General features: G+C 35.1%; 1 protein-coding gene across 1 annotated transcript; it reads left to right on the forward strand.

Annotated features, from left to right (window-relative positions):
- The first annotated feature begins 15,580 nt into the window (after positions 1–15,580).
- LOC149828722 (profilin-3) lies at positions 15,581–20,533 on the forward strand. Its single transcript, XM_090017695.1, has 3 exons — positions 15,581–15,853; positions 16,351–16,488; positions 20,125–20,533. The coding sequence occupies exons 1-3, from the start codon at positions 15,731–15,733 to the stop codon at positions 20,257–20,259; spliced, it is 396 nt and encodes a 131-aa protein (XP_089873821.1). The 5' UTR covers positions 15,581–15,730; the 3' UTR covers positions 20,260–20,533.
- The last annotated feature ends 800 nt before the right edge of the window (positions 20,534–21,333 follow it).

Below are 21,333 nucleotides of genomic sequence, written 5' to 3' on the forward strand. Positions count from 1 at the left end.
CTTATTCGACCAATCTTACAAATAACATGTTTTGAATTGTATTATGATCGTATACCAAAGATCTAATATTTCAAATTTTTTTATAGTAAATGCTTCTTGTTAAATACCAAAGATAATCTTGATAAGTTTGATTCAAAATCAGACGAAGCAATATTTCTTAGATATTCTTCTAGAAGCAAAGCTTATCGTGTTTTTAATAAAAGAACATATTGCATTGAAGAATCTTTATATGTTGCATTTGATGAGAATTGTGAGCAAGTTATACCTCTAAGCGAAGAAGAAGAAGTCATACTTCAAAGAGAACCTTTGATAGAGAGTACTTCTAAAGAAAATATTTCTCTTCCACCTGTTTGGAAAGAAGTTCCCAATCATCCACATGAGCAGATTATTGGAGAAATAAAGAGTGGTGTCCAAACTAGAAGACAATTGGAAAAATATATTGCAAATATTGCTTTCATATCTAAAATAGAACCAAAGAATATCAATGAGGCTTGTGATGATGAATTTTAGCTTTTGGCCATGTCTGAAGAACTAGGCATTTGCTCATTATTAGACTTATAATTTTTTTTTGAAATTTTTGTTTTACTTAAAAAATTTTAAGACTAACATTTTTATTGAACTTTGTTTACTGTTATTGCTTTGATAAAACAACATTACTTTACATGAACTTTGTTAATTTCTGGGTTATAATATTTTGAACTTGAATTTTTATTTTGCTTATGCTATGACTGCACTTAGTCTTTTTTATTATGACATAGGGAGAGAAAAAAGAAATTGCATGTGAAAGCATTGAAAATTGCAATGCATGAAGTAATGAAAATTGCAATGCATGAAGTAATGATGAAAATGCAAAACAATCAATATGTGATATATATGCTTTGATTGTGCTAACTTTTTATGTTTTGAAGCATATTGATAGAGGGAGTAAAATCTCAATCTATGCATCTAAATGCTCCATCTTTGACTAGTTTGTCATCATCAAAAAGGGGGAAATTGTTACCATAATGAAGCCGTACACGATACTTCAAGTACAAGGTTTTGATGATGAACAAGTGAATCAACTGCATTTCAGCTAAGGCAATGAAAAAAGATGACAAGAATTGAAGAATTCGATGAAGAATCTATGAAGACTAGTGTGCAAATGTAAAATTCATTAAATGTCTTAGATTATTGTAAGAGCCTTACTTAGAGTGCATATTTTGATTGTATTTCACCTAAAAAGTCTTTAGAAAAACTTTTCTAAAAGAACCTTTCATGAAAATCATTTTAGAAAACTCTTTACTTAATTTTTCATGTTTATTAGTAGACCAACTTTTTTGCGCCAAATTTTTTTAAGCCAAAACGTCAGCTGTCTGAATTAGTCGACTAATCGACTCTTAGTCGACCAGACAAAATGTCTGTTTTCTATAAACATTAGCAGCAGTCGACTGAAGGTTTTATCAGTCGACTGGACAGAATGTGTGTTTTCAAAAAATTTAGCAGCAGTCGACTGAAGGTTTTATCAGTCGACCGGACAGAACATGTGTTTAAAAAAAAAATAGCAGCAGTCGACTGAAAGATTTTTCAGTCTACTATGATATTATCAGTCGATTAACTTTTTTTTTAGTCGACTAAGTTTCAAACTTCAGATTTTAAAATGGCTCTGTTAAACACATTAGTCGATCGACGATAACTGTCAGTCTGCTAATATTTGATTTCAATCGACTAACTACTATTTCAGTTGACTAATTTTACCGTTTTTCTTGAAACTTTTAAAAGGCATGTCTTTTCATTTTTCAAGCGATTTGATAGTTCAAAATAAACTGTTTTGACACCCTTTTATACCCTCAACGTATGGGATGTTTCAACTATAAATATGAGTGTATTCCACACTCAAAAACATCAAATCCAATCGAATTACATTGAATTATTTTTTGCTTTTCACTCATATTTGTTTTCTCACTCAATTGATATTTTCACTCCAGTTTTTCACTCAAATTCTTTTGAGAGATAGTGAATTCGTGAGTTGAGTATTTCAACAACCTCAGAAGCCAATTGCATTTCATCTGCATTTATAAGAAAGGCTTGTAGGTTGATTGTAAGTTTGTTTACTTATATTTTTCTGTAAAAGGAAAAGACTCTTTGGTTTAAAGCAGTTGTTTGCTTTCAGTAGGGTTGTTACTGAAAGTGAGATCGGATTTGATCTGTATGCTCTTGTGGTTACACAAGGTTGATAGTGGAAATCTCAAGCGAGTTTTGCTTGGGGACTGGATGTAGGTCTGAAAAACTGAACCAAAATAAATTCTTGTGTTCTTTGTGTGATTGTTTTGCGAATCTCAAAATCCTTCAAAATTCCAAAGACGTTATTTAAAAGAACTATTCACCCCCCTTCTAGTGCTCGTTGCCTCGATCCTACAGCACTTTCATATAAGAATTTTAAATCTCCATATTTTAAATTAGGTCATACTTTAAATCTCCACATTTTAAATTGGGTCATACTTTAGATCCATTATGATATGCTACCTTATTTTAACCTTAACTCCTTATCTGGGTGTTAGATATAGGCACAATTTGGTGTGATAGAAATTTAAGTAATCTTTTAAGTGAAAAATCAAATTTGATCATTTTGGTGGTAAAATATTCAGTCAAATTATGTCGTACAAGAAAGATAGAATTTTTGCTAAACAAGTCACCTTGTTTTGGTTATAACTTTTGACTCTAATGTCGAAATGACCTGATTTTTAACTTGTTTGAAAGTTAAGATCATCTAGTTTAATTCATCATTTTAGGATAAACCTTGAGGATGTCGTTTTAAAGACCTACATAACTTTAAAATAGGCCAAAATATTGGATTTTGGCATATGACTCATGATGTGATGACTTTGTCATATTTGGGGTCTCTATAGATGTCCCTCTTTACTGTCAAGAATGTGAAGCTCGATCGATAAGAAAGAAAGTAAACACACTGGTTTTAAAAGATCAAAAGATTGACTATATCATTGAGCTTTTCGAAAAAGTCTTGTGAAAAAACAAAGACATTAATGGCTGATAGTGCGGGCTATTTCTAAAGGCATGTACATAGCTTAATATAAGAGTCACTCTATGATGTTTGTCCATGTAGGTAGAGAGGTTTTTCTAAATGAGGTTGGATCACAGTCTAAGAAAGTATCATGTTTCACGCATGGCTTTTTCTTGAACTCAATATAATGAGTGGGAAGTCTTTGTTGAGCGATGTCAGATGAAACAATTGCCTTGTCGCATAAGATTGCATAGAAGATGGTTGACAAAGAGAGTGACTTCTTAAAAAGATAAGAACAAAAATAAACTTTTATAACAAAGACATCAAGATATGACAGAGATACTTTTGATCCAGACATGCTTGGAAATAAAGATGGTTAATGTGTTTGTCAAATAATTATCGAATTGCTCCATTAATTCATGGGACAACCTATAGACCTAATGTCCATATATCTACAAGATTATCCTAAGATAGGACTGATTAGGCTTACCTAATTGAATAATTGGGTTCATAAAAACTATGTTAGTTACAAGAAAACTAGTTAGTAACATACAAAAAAATACATATGACATGACATGATGATGCATGATAAAATACTTTTATTTGACCTATTTTGATCAAGGTGATCACTAAGCAAGTTCTTAAGATGAATTTTCTTACTCTGAAAGATAAACTTTTTTATAAAACAATGTAGAAGATACTTGATTTTAGCTTACTTGAAGTCATCTATGATAAAAAAATGACTACTGAGAAAATGCATTGTCAAATATTCCGTACTCCCTAGCTTAATGATTAGTCATTTAATGCAGGAGGGTCTTGTCGATGACTAATCATTGGTCTCAAGACAAAGCAAGAAGCTTGTTTCATACAAGGGTACCTTGTTTCATGTGAGGGTGTCCCTGACTGGATAAATAGTCGTTCAAGGTGGAAAGTCTTGTCGACGACCAACCATCGATCTCAAGACAAAGACATATTTTTTAAAAATTATCTCAAAATGACACTTTTTATGACAATGATTTGTGCATTGTGAAAAAACTAACTTGGATAAAATCAACAAAACATTACAAAAAAATTTGTAAAACAAATAATCTTGTAGGATCAACTTGTAGACTTTTATGTATCAAATGAGATAACCTGAATGATTGATTATAATATGAATGATATTGATGAGACAATCAAATAATGATGCTAAAAAAATTATGACAAGCAAAGATGACATTTATGACTGACAAGAGCGTATGACATAATGTCAAGTATACCATGGTGAGACTTATGAAATGCAATATAAATGATGACTCAAGTCTAAAAATGATTGTCTACTTTTTTTTAAAAAGAAGAAACTGCCCCTTGTTAAAATTGTTGAAAACAAATTTTGAAAATGAATATTTTTTCAATTTGATTATTTTTCAATGTTGATTTGACTTCACTTTCTAATTTTTTTACCTAATTGAGGTCATCATAAAATAAACAAGTTTTCTCTTCTTCAGTAGAACAAATCCTTTGTTTGACCATCAAATTTTGAAGCAACTAATCATAGAGGAGCATATATAAGCTTATGCTTTAATAGTTGCCAATCTAATCTCAAAAAGGTTAAGACTCTAGAAACTTCCAAATGAGCAACACTCCTTGGCCATCTAGGCATGAAAATGAGAGCTTCAAGAGCATAAAAGCATAGGACTTTCCATTCCAATGCACTTTAACCTCTTCACTCCAATGTTTGCATCAAATTTATCTATATTTAATATTTTCAAGTGGCAAACCATTTTTCAAATACTTTGAAATAAACAATAGGACAAGGGTTATTGAACCTGAGAATAATAAAGATAAATAATAATAGCAACCATAAATGATGAAATGATAATTTAATTTTTTTAGGTAAAATTTTTTTTTTCTTTGAACTTTGGATATCACAAGGCTCAAAAGGGGTAACAAAGAAGGTTAGACACAATATTCTTAAACATAAGACTCAAAGAAAAGCAAGTGGGTAAGGGATCATAGGCATCTCTTGCATGAGATTTTTAATTGTAGATAAAGCATTACAACTTTTGTAGCTACACCCTTTTTTCTGACTCTTTATTTTTTTTGTAATTGGTCATCATGGTCTTAAACCATAGAATATGAGAGTCAATATGCCCTTGTATGACTCATCATTTGTTATTTTCAAGCTTCACGAAAAGATTTACATTTCTATATCACTACAAGCTCATTCATTTTGTATGTCCTCATAAAGGGCTGTACCTAAGTTTTTTCTTCACAATAATTAAAAAGAAACTGACCATTATTAATGATGCAAATAGTGCTATAAAGTGTAAGTGAACTTCTCATAAAGGGAATGATTTTTGGGCAAATTCATTCAAATGACAAAAAATTTACAGCAAAAGGGTAAATTTCTTTAAAAAAAATTATTTTGTTTTAGATTTTTAAAAATTTATATTTTTTGAATTTATTATTTTTTGAGATTTTTCAAATAACTATTTACAAAAGAACAATCAGAACAAATCACTCATATTCCCAGTATGAAGGACAAGTTATGCTTTGGATCAGCCCTAGCATCAAACCATAGATATTGTGAAGATAGGTCCATGGCATTTTCTTTCTAAGGTATAATGTGACTCATATTCTGATTTTTTTCTCCCTTCCAACATCGATCTTTCAAGGGATTGGGAATTGCACTGTTGCTCCATTATTGTCCCAGGCGTGGCTTCATAAAATGGCATATGATGTTGATTTTTCATATTATTAAAAAAATTCTACTTACCTTTTGGCTCACTTGATTCAGCTTAAATTTGCTTTATATAGTGAAAATTGTAAAGGACTCCACCATATTGAACAAAAAGGCAAAAGCAGATATTGAACTTGTAAAGATGTTGGTTCTTCTTTGGATGCTACCCATAGTACAAGCTAAGATCATAAGATTGAGGACGACCAATAATATGAGTATGATGATGTTGTGTCTTTTTCTAACAAATTTTAGGTTGTCTTAAGGAATCTCATCAGCTGAACTTTCTTCTTCTTCGAAGGAGACATGAGGAATTTCAGCTTTTAAATTGTCTATGACATAATTTGGATAGTTTATCTAAGCATGAACATCTACATCTGTCGAATTAGTTGAGTCAAAGTCTTCTATTACATCAGTAAATTCAAGGTATTCATTTTTAATGAGATTCTCAAACACCTCTTCTTTCTCCAGAATGGGAGCAGCAAGAGTTGACTCAAGTACAACCAAACCTTCTTTTTTTGGAGTCTTGGCAAGATCATCTTCTTCTAGAGCCTTCACTGGGCCTTCCTCTTTCTCTTTTATAATGATAGCCTCAGTGGATAATAGGCACAATCACATTTTTTAGGACTTGGCCAAAAATATTCTCTTCTTTGTCCTTAACTTGAGTCTCACATTGGTGGACCTGAGGGTGAGCTGACTGTAGTGATTCTGACAATGAAGCTCCTTTCTAATAAGTAAAGTCAATGTAGACTCTAAAAATTATGACAAAGTTTTTTAATATTGGTTCAACTTTGTTAATCATGTGAATTTCCTTATTTTGAATACAACTTAGTTCTTCCTGATCTTTTTCATTTTTCAAGATCAGTTCACCTTTATCAATGTGGTCCTAAATTATGTGTTTAAGAAGAATGCACTCTTCAATTTCATGGCTAAGAGTATGATGATATCTACAAAATTTTGTTGGGTCTTTTCCTTTCATTTAAGAAGGATCTGACACTTTAGGTAATTTAAAATCCTTATTTCTTTGCAAAATATCCAAGACTTGAGATTGGGTCTACTAAATCTTAATGAACTCTCTGTCGTTAAGTCATCCATGGTTTTGGCCTTGCCCTTGGTTTTGCTAGGAAGACTTTAACATTTTCTTTATTTTTTGAGAAGTAGCCACATTAACTTGGCTCTTGGGTGATTCTTTCTTTTCAAATCTAATATTAACCAGAATCCTATCATTCATGCCTATTTTAAGGTTCTCTTTCATCCAAGCAACAATATCAATTAGATCTACAAAGGTTTCACACCTCTTAGTAGCCAAAAGACCTTTGAGAGGTTTATTAAGATTTTTCAAAATGATAGTGAGTGCATGAGACTCGCGTATCGAGTCCTTCATCTAATGGTATACATCTCTCCATCTATTAATGAAGTCTTGAACATTTTCATATTTCTTTTATATGAGATCATATAGTTGATGAATCATTGACAAAACAATAATCTTATATCAAAACTGCTTTATGAACAAATTCATTAGGATTTGAAACTCCTTGAACTGGTGGATATCCAAAATAAAAAACCAAGATAGGGCCTCCCCTTCTAAGATTCTAGGTAACTATTGAATCAAAGCCCAATTATTCTTTAGACAATCTCCACAAACATCTAAGAATATGGCCACATGGGTTTTTGGGTTCTCTATCCCATTAAACTTGACAAATTTTCTTGAAGTGAGACTCAAATCATTACTCTAACCTAAAATAAAGTCTTAAATCTTATAGGATCTCCTTTCACCCTTGGCACTTACATTTGACAACTCATATTTCTTATCTCCTCTTTTAAGCTAAGAACCAGATCTTCATAATTATTGGGTGAAGGATTTTAGATTTGGATTGTAGAAACTAAGATCTTTGATTGATGGGCTATCTAGATCTGCCTGACAAGGATATTATGACTTCTTTGCCTTTGTAGTTGTTGCTCTTGTTGCTGCATATTTTTTGACAAGATTTCATTTTTCATGAACCTCTGTTGAGTCTCTTTCATCAACAATTTTAAGGCATCATTAGAGGTTTTTAACTCTTCAAGAGTAGATCCGTTTGAAAATTCCTTGATTGTCCCTTTTCCTTTGTCTGACATTTCATAGTTATACCAAACCTCTTCATCTTTACCTTCAGGATTTGTTCCTTACCAATCATGCTAACCAAAATAATTTACTCTAGTCAGAAAGGTCACCACTACTCTAGGGTTGGAGCTCTCTCCTAACATGACTCACAATTCACGAGTACCTTTAGGCTTCTTCTGATGGTTCTTGGGCATATCTTGGGATATGGATTCAAGTTGCAAGTTTGGGTCAAGGTTGTTAGAATCCGGTCTCTGATTAGATGGATTGAGGTCCTTATGAGGTTCCATATGGGGATCCTTCCTCTGAACCATCAATCTGTAGGTTCAACCCACAAACAAGAGTCCACACAAATCACATTGCACATAGATCAAATTTTTGAAAAACAAGTTTTCTAAGATTTTCTTGTATACTCTACAGATTTGTAAGGTCACTTCATTGGGTTCTAGTGGGTAGGAGTTTCCTTCTTGCTAGACCTTTTGCTATATACCCAAGCTATTCTCCCAATACATGTGAGCAGATGTTCAGCCTGGTTAACCATCACCAATACACCCAAGCCAATGGCTTTTGGTACTGGTGGAGGATTCAAAGATCCAAAATCTAGGACAAGTTGGAGGGTTTTAAAATCTAAGCAAGAAAATGGAGGCTCTACAATCGAAGTCCTAAGACATAAGGATAAATCAGAAGAGGTAGAGGCATTGCAAACAATGTCCCACACAAAGTGAATGACTACTATCTCAGAGGTTGTTGAATTTTTCCTAAGAAATCTAAGTGGCAGGATTTTCTCCAACAAGTGTTTCTAATCAAATATCCTAATCTATCTAAAACAATTAAGTAAGCACCAAATTTTAACTAGGGTTTCTACCTATGAAAGTGGAAAATAGACACCTAAAATTTAATTTTTTTAACCAAAAGTTTTGGAAAACTAAAAATCCACTTTCACGAGAAGCAACTTTATAACAGGATCCGATTCATGGGAATGTGCATCGCGAGATCAAAAACATGATCCAAAAAGAAACACTTACCTAATAATTTTTTTTGGGTCCAAACACAACACAAGAACACCAAAACAACAAGACTATAACAATAAAAGACTCAAGGGAAGGAGAATTACTAGATTTTGATACCCAAAAAGCAAGATCTAATCTGAAGCTGAGGAGTTATAGAGAAACTTTGACACTAATTTTAAACATAAAAGTCAGCAAAATCTGGAAATGCTCCTAAAAGAATAGGAAAAATGACTCTTAGACCTTTCCAATGACACATTGCTTGAAAATGACAAGCGAGTGCAGAGATACAACCCAGATAACATGCCTAAAGCTAGAGAAAAATAGGCATTGAGACACCTATTCTGACTGATCTAGGCTATTTTCTAGGCACAACACCAAAAATAAGAAAAAGTAGCAAAAGTAACTAGAAAAGAGCAAGAAGTCAGATTTTCAATGCCATCGAAATCACCCTAATTTGATGTACGGTTGGAGGGATATGGCTTTTGGAAGATGGATTGTTGGGCAAATATTGATTGCAAAATAGAATTTTGCCTTAATTTTGTAACCTAGAAATAATTACCCTAGAAGAGTTTTCAGTTCTGATTTAAAATAGAGGAATTTCAAACCCAAATCTTAGTTTTTCAATGTCTATAAAAATGTCAATTTTTAAAATCTAAGCGCTGAGATATAGTCCAAAAAATAGAAGTAGGTAAATAGAAAATTGATTGTTTTCTCAATTTTCATGCATTTTTGGAGGCCTTAGAAGTGAAATCTAAATTTGTTCCAAAAATGAGAAACGTAGGGTTGATAATCTATTTTCTAATGACTCCAAGAAAGTAGTAATACAATTTACAAACAAAAATATATGGCTCAACCAATGAGGCAGGGTCAGATAGGAAAATGAAATAGAATTGCATTTTCGATCCGAGGTGAATCCAATATACCAAAAAAACGAAAACTAATCTTGTAGTGCTAAAATCTCAAAGATGTTGATTTTGATGATTAAGCAAGTGGTCCCACCATGATCATCATTTTGTAAATCTCTAAATTTTATAAAACTAAAAAGATGAGTTTTCTCTAAAAAAGAGTTTTGGATTTGAAAACCATATATAAATATAAGATGAGAGTCATGGGGTCTAATTTTCAAGTTGTCTTTTCTCCTCCGTTAAGCAGGGATCAGTTGCACGAGGAGCTTGAAATCTTCAATGTTGGGCTTTTAGGTAGCGAGTAAAGGTACCTTGTACATAGGTCTTAAAAAAATGAGGTTTATGGTGTGAAGCACCAACACCCAAAAAATACAAAAACATGACAAATATGATATTTGTTAAAAAACTCTAAACTTTTATAATAAAATAGATACAATAAAAAATTAAAAAAATTCTCAGGTAATCAGCCCTCTATACCTTTGATATTAATATCCTAGACCTATAACCAGACCTTAGGTTGTATTATCTTATTCTCAACCACCCGATTAACTCGAAAAATCATATTTTTATCATTTAAACATCTCATCCACCCAATGAGCTGTATTAGTGATCCCTGACCACCAAAAACCTGTCCTAATCCTGACATATGTTCCTAAGTGTCCAATAAGCCCTTGGTTCAGTTCATACCAGATTTGAACTGAAATCCTTTCCTTATTAGCCTCTGATGACATTTTTAGCCTACCTGGTTTTCTTGTTTTTTTCAAAACTACCTAGAACCTACACCACGGTTATCCTTAGACCTTGATCACATCGTGTTTAGTGGGAATCTGCACCCCAGACACGTCTAACCCATCCTCAGAGGGTTAAGAACTGCAGGCACGATCCTCTTGCTTCCGTCGGGCTCAGACTATAGTACCCGTCTGTTGCTAGCCTAGGGCTTTCTTCTGGTCTAAGCTCTAAACTGATTCAACCAGATCTTGAGAGGGGTGCATCAAAGTTGCTTTAAGGTAAATTCTTCATTTTTACGTTTTAAAATGTTTTGACAATCCTTCTATGAATTGAGTAACTTCTCAATTATAGCACCCACTTGGAAGGGCTCATCAAGGTTCATATCATCTGCCTTAAGTTGATGTGTTAGTAGTTGCATTTCATGCACTTGAGGCAGAAGGGGTTTATCATAAAAAAATTCAAACTCCAAATATTTACTATCAGAGAACTAACAGTTTTCTGCATCCTCGATGTTGTACTTAGTCTGAAGAGCTTCCCATAACTTCTACATCGAGTCCATGTCTGCATATAGGTCAAATAGTTGATCAAACATGGCATTCAGGATGTGTCCTTGGCACACATAGTTGTCCTTTTTCCACTTATGTCGCTTTTGATTCTTGGCTATGGTTTCATCCTCATGTTGCTTAGGACAAGTTTCAAACAAAACGTATGCAACCTTCACCATAGTTAGAAAGATCATCACCTTGTTTTGCCAACTTTTGAAGTTAGTACTATCAAACTATGAAAGCTTTATAGATCCTGATTTCCAACCTTAATAGTGGTTGCCATGGAGTACGATTGTCGCTTTTAAATTGTTACAAAAATCATTCTAAGAAGGTGTCCTATAAAAGAATGAATGCATACCAAAGGCTTGGAGGCATGTTGTGGGGTGCTCTCTTAAAAGTGACAATTGCTCCCCCACTGGTACAAACTAGGTGCAATAGGGTACGACATAACTTCACCTTTAGGATACAACCAAACCTATGGTTAACTCGCACTATGATGACTTCTCCCTACACTAGGCAAGACGGCCACCACAACACGATCACTGAGCAACCTTAAAAGAAAGAAGAAGAGCAGAGAGAAAAAGAGAAAGAGAACTACAACAGTCAAAAAAACAAAAGGTGACTGAGACCCGGCACAACCATAATATAAATAGGCCTGAAGAGATACACTATATATGCACCCCTCCATAAGCACCCAAACGGCTAGAGTATGTCCCTTCATTGCCCAAAGCGTTGGGACACCAACGTAGGAACATGGCACACTAAAAAATAGGATAAAAAGACCATTGATCGAATGGTCAAAATACCCAAATGTTGGAAACTAAAAGATGCACCCATTGGAATATAAAAAGACATTTAATAATTATAAATACCCTTTTGTAAGTTCAAAAACAACAACAAGAACAACAATAATAATAAAAAATTAATAGTCAACAAAACCGAGCAGGCCAAATCTAAATCCAAAACCAAAGTTCAATTGACAGAGGGCCTTTCCCTTAAGGCCAGCACTTTTGCAATGTAAACCCCTTGAGCTTCTAAAAAATGATCAATATAGGACTACACATTTTTTAATATAGTAGAGTTTCCCTCAAAAATCATTTTTCAATACTTGGTCTAAAAGAAGAAAGAAAGAGTCAAAAGAGGTTATCCAAAAGACCATAATTTTGAACCAAATAACAATACATGACACTATCAATCCTAGTAAATATAGGTAAAAAACATGTATACATAAAAACTAAAAATGGATTGGATTTAGTTCGGGTCCACATGTATAGTCAACATAAATGAACCGATGTTAAGTCCAAATTTTAAGCAAATAGCACAATAGAAGTTCCACTAGATTTGAAAACACATTTGCATTCTAATGTAGAGATTAATAAATACAGATTAATAGTAAAAAGTAAGTTAGAATAGAGTTGGGAACACAATTGGATTCTAGATTAATAGTAAAAAGTAATGTATCAAATTGGAGACAATGGTACGACAAAATTCGACCCATTTGCACTTTTGCCCCAAGCCTATGTCACATGGACATGCCTAAAAATCAATGTTGTCAGTATCGGTATCAGCCAATACTGATACTCAAGTGAATTGTTCTGTATCGGTCAAAAAATAATAAAAAACAACATTTATTTAGCCGATTCAGGGGTGATGTGTATCGATTTTCTGCCGATACCATGAGTATGGGCTCATACACGCCGATACTGATACTGACAACATTGCTAAAAAGATAAGGGATGCATAATGTTGGTGTAGTTTTCCGTTAGGAATACTATTTGTCAAGACACGGGCTTAAGTTTAAGTATCCCTGTGACGTAGCCCTAAGCCCAATATAGATAAACCAAGCATAGTTTGGTCTTTCAAGCATTTGAATATGGTGTTCATGTCAATTCCCAAATCCTATCAAAATGCATTGACATGCACACCCTGGAGATAAAATTCCAGACAAAAGCATTTTGGACTATTGACCTAGTTTAATATTGATAACATTTAGGCAAATAGGATTTGAGGTTAGTAGCAAAATACCTTAGGGCTAAGAAACAAGACAAGCAATTCATGACTTGGCTCGAGTATATTCATCAAAAGCTCGTTTCAGCTCGATAAGCTGAGCCATAAGCTGCTCATAAGGTCACACGAGCTAAGAATGGACACAATCCTTGACTAGGCTCGATTCACATAGGCTCAGTAGGAGTATGTTCAAATCCATTTGAAAACACATTTTGGATTCTATGTTAGCGATTTCTACCTGAAAATAATGAATTCAATTGGGATGAATTGGATTGACACTCTGACCTATTTGCACCCCCACCTTAAGCGCAATGTGTTATGAAAAAAAAAAACGAAGGTTGAGTTTGAATCCTTAGGATCTTAGATTTGAGGATTTTTTTATTATGACAAACCAAATCCCCCATCGAACTAGAGTTCCAAGGATCTCAAGAAGGGGGAATATCTTATCCTTGGATTTCAGACAGGTTCGGATCAAGCTGTGGGCTCCATGGTTTGATCCACATATTTATGGATCTTCTCAAAGATACATAGCATTCAAACCTTAGGTATTGGAAGCACCTCCCTAAGTGAAGTGTACTTTCGAAGTGAGAAGCATCATACTTTTTTCAAAAGACACACTTTCTCCAAAAGAGAGAAGCGTAAGAGAAAATAGTTTAGCATTTATAGGAAACAGGCTTCTCACTTGCTTTTCAAATAGCTTCCCTCCTGCGTTTTTTTCTTTTTTCTCTTGTTTTTTCATAATTTTCTTGTCTCCTCCTCTTCTCTTTGTTTCTCCTTTTTTTTGTGTTTTTAATGATATTATTAATTTTTTTGCTTCTCTCTTTCACTAGTTTTTTAATTGTTTTCATGTTTCTTTTTTCGATTCTCACACTTTTACAATCGCTTTTAGAACAAATAACTTATATATATATATATATATATATATATATATATATATATATATATATATATATTTCCCCACTCCAAACTATTTTTTTATGAATTTGAACACTCGTTTCCCCCACTTCCGCTTACGGCCTGTTTGGAATCTTGCCTATGAGATGAGCGTTTATGCATTTGGTGTCCCGAGGTAAAATCTTGGTCAAACTACCTTGGAGGTCCTGTTTGGCTTTGGGATGGGCATTTATGCATTTGGGATGGAAAGTTAAGCCCTTTCTCCTATGCATTTACACTAATTCATGAATTTGGCAGCTGCCACTTCTTCAAATGCATAAACGCTCATCCCAGCTACAGCCCTTAATGCATTACTTTGTGTATTTGTTTGGCTTTTGTTCACTATTTTTAAAATGCATCAATTGGGGGTTCCCTTGTCTGGCATGAGCACTTAGTGCACGTCACCTTGTGTTGGGACATAGCAAGTTTGAATCCCAATGGTATATGGTCGTGTATGCTTGACTCCAGCTTTTTCATAAAAAAATAAATAAATAAACTATTTTCAAAATGCATTGACATGTGAACCCTCATTATAAATTTCTAACCACGGTAGTTACCCAGCTAACCTATTTTCCAAAGAGATTGGGATACGAGGACGCATGATGCGCGGGTTCAACACACAAGTTTGAAATTTTGTTGGAAAATAGCATTCGAGGAAACGAAAATGTTTTAGTTTTTTAATCTATAAAACTATTTTTCATATTTTAATATTAAAATATATTTTTTATTGAAATAAAAACTTTAAAACATTAAAAATAAAAAATAATATTTAAATTGTGTCCACATGTCCGCTCGTGTGATCCTGTGTCCTTGTGACATTGATGCTAATGTTCGTACCAGTATTGTCAATATCCGTTTTAGACTTGACTTAAAGATTCAGTTGATTCAGACTCCAGCTGAATTGGTCACTTCTACTTTTTTAATATAAAAACTAATTAAACAATTAAAAATTATTAAAATATTTTTAAAAATATTAAAATCAGCTGAAGGCCCGCTTAGCGCCGATGCCCACAATACTAATTCATACCAAAAAGAATTGAGGTTAGAGGCAATGACAAGTTAGAGAGAATCTAGGAAGGCTTTGGACAAGTATAGGGAGAAGAGCTCTTGACAGGTAATCTTGCAAGGTGCCTGAACTTGGAGGCGGAGGGGGGAGTTTTGGTCATTAACCTAAGGATGGCAGTGGGGCAGGGTTGAGGGACAAGCCACCCCCGCCTCGTCTCAAAATTTTACCTTCCATCTCGCACAGAGTTTTGATTTTAACCTTCGTTCTGGCCTTCATTTTCTGTTTATATCCTTTATCACCGGTTCAAATGGGGCGAGGCAGGATGGGGCCCGTTTCCCCTTAGTTCACTATCATCCTTAAAGAGAAGGCAAGAAAGGGTAAGTCCATCGCTGCAAGGTTTTTGTTTTTTTGACATTCATCCCCACCTCTATTCCTTCATCCCCGATCCAAACAGGATAAAACGGGGCGGGCCCAGTTTTTCCCGATCCACTGCCATAACGTTCTTCAGCCAGATGGGATTGACGTTAGTGGCAATGGTGCAAGTTGCTGGAGGGAATCAGGCGAGAGTTTGATGGGTAGAGAGAGAAACTACTAGAGAGATATACAATCGTGTAAGATGCCCAGGAGGCCCGGACTCGAGGGGCAATCATGCAATCCAATTAAATTCCAAGCCCCCCTCGCCTTCTTCTTCCCACCCTTCTATTGCAGACTGAGTGATTCTAGAAAGAGAAACCATCCTAGAGAGAGAAAGCGAGGCAGAGAGGGAGGGAGGCGACGATGTCGTGGCAAGCGTACGTCGACGACCATCTGATGTGCGACATTGACGGTAACCATCTCACGGCGGCCGCGATTATCGGCCACGATGGCAGTGTCTGGGCTCTGAGTGATACCTTCCCTCAGGTCTCTTTCTCTCTCTGGTTTCTTTGATTATACTTTTTATTTGTTGGGTACTTTTTGTTTTTGGAACATATTTGGAGTTAGTCCGAGATGGTGGAATAGTGGTCTCTTGGTAATCTATTTTAACTATGAATTTGTGGTTCTCAACGATCGTTATTTGTTTTTATCGTTTACTGAATTGGTTGGTATTAGCTGGTCTTAGCAAATCGATCATCTTCTCCTTTCCTATTAGTTTTCTGTTATTTTATTGTGATAATATAGATCATTAAAAAAAGTCTAAGTTCTAGATGATTTTGGGGGATATGAAATTTGATGGGTTTTTGAATTTCTGTATGATGGTGTATGAGTTTATATATTTCTTCTCGAGTTTTTCTAGTAGTCTTATTGTTTTTTTTTAAAAATGATCTTGCTGGTATTTGGACTTGCTGATCGTTTTTTATTCGATAAGATCACAGAACGCACGTTTGATGGCAGTTGTTGTTTTGGTGTTTGATGTGCAGTTCAAGCCTGAAGAGATTGCTGGTATCATGAAGGACTTTGAGGAGCCGGGGTCGCTGGCACCGACCGGATTGTACCTTGGGTCCACCAAGTATATGGTGATCCAAGGTGAGCCCGGAGCTGTCATCAGAGGGAAGAAGGTGATCAACTCTTATTCTGATTTAATTTTATTTAGTTGTTTGTTCGATTATGCCTGATTAGCTTTCTTTTGATAGATGCTTTGTATATTTGACCTGTATATTTGATTTTTGATGTGAAAATTGTTTTGTTGGAATGTTGTGCCTGGTTCACAAAATTATATTTCTTTGCATAATCCACAAGACTTTTGTGCATAAAATTTGATTCCCATATTTCTATTTCTATTTCTATTTGTCGAGCTGGCAATTGCAATTGAGCAATACATTTCAGATTATGAATTTAGCAAAGGTTAAATCTCTAATTGCATTCATTCAGGCGTTTCAATGGGCTCTGTCAATCTGGAGTCTAAATCTGACTCAGTAGACTCCACATGAGCACAGCTTACAGCGAGCAATCTGATTTAGGAGGTTAAATCTTGAGTCACGTATGATCAATCTACCTAATGGATTTGTCAATCTTGTGTCTCAGTCTGAGTTTCCCATATCTCAGAACAATCAGGGTTGCTTGGCCTTGAATGGCACAAGTACTAGTGCTCACTGAATCGATGCTTGTGGCTCTGCCGAGTCTGTATGATTACCAAGATGACCAACTCAGGTTCTGCTTGGTTGATGAACGACATGGTTGTTGCTTTTTTCCAAGAGAAGTCAAAAGCAAGGTCTGTCTTTATGGAGAAAAAGATGCTTAATTTATTTGGTTTATCCAAAGACCATTTTGATTGAATCAGCATTAGATTCTTGCTTATTTTGTAACCTTGGACTGAAGAAAAAAATGGTTAAATTTGGATACATAGAGGTTAGCTGAATTCTGTCACTTCAAATCAAATAGTAAAAGCATCCATACTGCACCAAGCAGATATGATACGCACACAGAAATTGGTCAACTATTTCTACTTTTGATGAACTTGAGGCTTGTTCAGCAAGCAGTTAGGAGAAAGGAGAAAGTATGGTCTAACAAACTCATGAATTTGATGGTTTTATAGCTTTAGGGATGGGCTTCATTTAAAGTTTGTGCTAAAACTATCCTTGTTTATTGTTTACACAGTTTCTGTTTTCAAGAGTGCTTTTGTATGGTTAGCGATAATTGTTCTAGTGGTTGGATGTGATGTGTCCATGCTTACATGTTTGGAATTTTAGTGACCCGAGGTTTGGCATCCTATTCTATTGGGGAATTTGGGGATCTAGCTATTAATGCACCACATCGGCAGCCTAGTGACTATGGAAGAGTCTCAAACTAAGCTCATATTCTAACTGCAGTTAGGTTCCTCATTTTCCAAGTATAGGGATGAAATGTTCCTCGGTCTAGGTTTTTGGAAGGGCTAGTTACTGAGCTGATAGTTGTTCATATCATAGTCACTAATATCGCCGATATTTTGAAAATCGGCAATTTCAAGGTTGCCGATAATATCGGGAATATATCGCGATATTTTCTGAGTTTTTTGTAAGTTTTCATTTCCTATTTTTTTGTTTCTTTATATTTAAAAAACTTTAAAACATGTTTCTTTATATTTTTGAAAAAAAAATAATACAAAACTTATTATTTTCTTAGGTATTTTGTTGTTATTTATATTTTTTTCAATTTTTTAAACTCCCGAGATTTATCAATTTTAAAAATCTCTCCGAGAAATACCCTCGCCGAGAAATTAGCTTTAACGATACAGGTGACTATTGTTCATATGGCATATGATTGTTAATCTTCATCTTATCCGGTAGATGGTGAGTGACTACCTAGCCCCATCTTGAACATCAAGAGTGTACAAAATGAATTCTTCAAATGTATCAGGCTTTGTTTGAGCTACTAGTCAGTTTGTTGAGGTACTTGTCCAAATGTAGGTTCATAACTTCTCATGAATTTCCTGTGACCGTCATTCACATATAGATGACTCTGTCATAAGAGAGGATGCCATATGCTTTTGCTTCTTAGAATTCCTGGGTTTTCTTTGAGCAAGTATAGGGATCTGATAGTATTTCATGAGGCACGTAGAAAAATGCTCTGCAGAATCCATACAAAACATCCTTTTTCCTGCTTATGCCCAGATCCTGATTCATAGGTGCATGCACACGGTACATAGTGCTGCTGGGCAAAAGCAAGGGTTTCATCTGGTGACAGCTTGCATACCAGCTTTATTTATGTTGTGTGTAACGTGCTAGTGTACTTCACTATGTTTTGGAAAATCAAAAGCAGGGTAAAGCATCTTTGAACAGCTCATATTGCTGGCTTAAGTTTTGAAAGGGATTTAAAACCCATATAGGGAGAAAACTATGATCTGGTGAACTTTTTGTTAGGCATAATTGCATATCTTCAGAGTGGGGGATTTTGGCTTTACTTTCAGGACATTTCCCATGGAATCCTTCCTTCTCTCTAGGTGGGAAATCTTCGGCCAGATTTGATCCAGGGTGCGTGATGCAAAGTGCAGATATGATTTTTGGATTCCCATGTTTGTTCACTCTGTGCAAATCTTTTTTCCATGCTAAGGGCTTTTAAAAGCAAACATGCTCTTCAGAGTAGGATCTGTCGCCCAAGTGTCTTCTTTAGGATCTGTATGAAAAAGCAGTGATACAATCCAAATCGCTTGTGAACGTCATGACAAGATATTGTGACACAACCAAGTGTACTTGTCGAGGGGCCGTCAGGAAATTAGAGAAAAGGTTGAGCCAACTTTGGAAGAACACTAACAAATTTTACAGATGGCCGCACACAATTACAGCAACCTTCTTCAAACTGATGATGCTGTCTGTCATTCATGATTCTCTATGAGAACACCTAAGACGTGTAAAATAGGTATGGTTTGAAACTCTTATCCTCATCTATCTATATACAATGCAAACTTGGAGATTGTGGTTACCAGAACATTTCACAATGAATTCATAGGACTTTATCTTTCTCGAGGAAATGAGATGGTTTTCTTTCAACTTGTGAAAGGCAGCAAAGAAAAAAAGAGAGAAAGCAGAACATTGGCTGAAAGCTATCTATATACAATGCAAACTTGGAGATTGTGGTTACCAGAACATTTCACAATGAATTCATAGGACTTTATCTTTCTCGAGGAAATGAGATGGCTTTCTTTCAACTTGTGAAAGGCAGCAAAGAAAAAAAGAGAGAAAGCAGAACATTGGCTGAAAGTGCACATTTCACACAGCACATACTCCTGTGAACTTATTTTTGCTACAGGAACTCCCCTTATTTGAACCATTTCAAGTTGGCACTGTCACTTTATGAACTGTAGCAAAATTAATAATGAATAATGTTAAATTTGGATTTCTTTTTCTATTTTTTTTTAAAGGCAAGCTGGGGTTAGGCAGACCCCTACCAGCTATACAACTATACCATTGGGTTTTGAACCTGCAACGTCCCAACACAAGGTGACGTGCAATAGCTGCTCCTACCAGACAAGCGGAGGTTGAATTTGGATTTCTGTTGGTACTAGTCTACAGTACATGATAATTGTTCTGCTTGTTTCGCATTTTAGCTTGTTACCAAGTTAAACTCCAATTCGATATGTGTGTTTTATTTTCTTTGGACCGAAACATTTGGCATGGAGAAACAGCATCCTCTCTTGTAGGTATCTGTTGTTCCTTGTCATGATTCGGAGCTTCTGCTGCCCCTTCGGGTACATCTCTCATAGCTCTCCTGATTTGCAGGGATCTGGTGGAGTTACTGTGAAGAAAACCAACCTGGCTTTGGTCATTGGAATCTATGATGAGCCATTGACTCCTGGCCAGTGCAACATGATCGTCGAAAGGCTCGGCGATTATCTCATTGATCAGGGCCTCTAACTTCTTTACATCTGAGCGTGGATTTTCATTTATTTGGGGCTGTGATCTTTTCTATATAGGCTTGCATGCGATGGAGTTGTTGCAATGAATAATTATAGTGGGTTTATGGGGTTGTGGTGGGACATGATTATATCTTCCTTTTCTTCTTCTTTCTTTCAGTGTGGAGGGTGGTATGATCTATTTTGCTATTCCATACTTTTCTGCAGTCTCGGTATCTTGTTTGTGAACCAGATATTGGCTTATAAATGAGAGAAATATTATAGAAGTTTATTATGCATGGTATCATGCAGCTGGAGTCTGCAGGCTTTGGCTCTTCTGTTTAAATGTTCAGATATTATACTTTTCTCTGGGAAAATTTTATGTAAGAGGCATCAATTCGCCTTTACTTCCAAAAAGGAGCCTTTCTGAATTGCCTGATATCGGCCTCGGCTTTTCTGGAATTTTCCAAACAGAGACCTACTTTTACGAATCTTCTGCTCTAATCCCAAAAAGGGGCCTCACGTTTTAGAACTGCCTGATATTGGCCTCTAGTCTTCTTGAATTTTCCAAGCAGAGAACTACTTTAACCATTAACTTGGGTTAAATGTCAGATAAACTGAGTCATATGATAATAATACCCCAAATGACTAAAATACCTACCACTCTTTTCTGCGAGGGTGATAAGTTTTTCTAATTACAAAGGGCAACATATAAACTCACAAAAATCATATTTTCCAAGATGTTGTAAGTTAACCTGTGGCCTTTATTTGTCAGTTTTGAGGAAACCTGTGACCCATTCGGAAATTCAGAAAGTGAGGTTAATTTTGGAATTAGAGGCAAAATTCTGGCTCTTAAATGGGATTTTTCTTTCTTTCTTTTTTGTTTCAACGAGATGTTCAGATATTATACTTGTTTATAGATGGCCATAGAACACCATCATGGTATTCTTGAGCATAGTAACAAATGTCGTCCAGAAATTCAATTTCTCACGCAAAAAAAATGGAAAATTAACTTGCTGAATATTTACTGTATTAAACACGATATATTCAAAATATCGCTTCAACTTAATATCTCACGTTCTTCCGAAAAAGGCAA

Source organism: Nuphar pumila, chromosome 9 (genome assembly GCF_984573655.1).
Source record: "Nuphar pumila chromosome 9, dmNupPumi1.hap1.1, whole genome shotgun sequence".
NCBI classification, from domain to species: Eukaryota; Viridiplantae; Streptophyta; class Magnoliopsida; order Nymphaeales; family Nymphaeaceae; genus Nuphar; species Nuphar pumila.

Coding starts and splice junctions, on each gene's coding strand:
- LOC149828722 (XM_090017695.1), top strand. CDS start 15,731: ATGTCGTGGCAAGCGTACGTCGACGACCATCTGATGTGCGACATTGAC. Junction 15,854..16,350: donor TGAGTGATACCTTCCCTCAG/GTCTCTTTCTCT, acceptor TTTGATGTGCAG/TTCAAGCCTGAAGAGATTGC. Junction 16,489..20,124: donor CTGTCATCAGAGGGAAGAAG/GTGATCAACTCT, acceptor CCTGATTTGCAG/GGATCTGGTGGAGTTACTGT.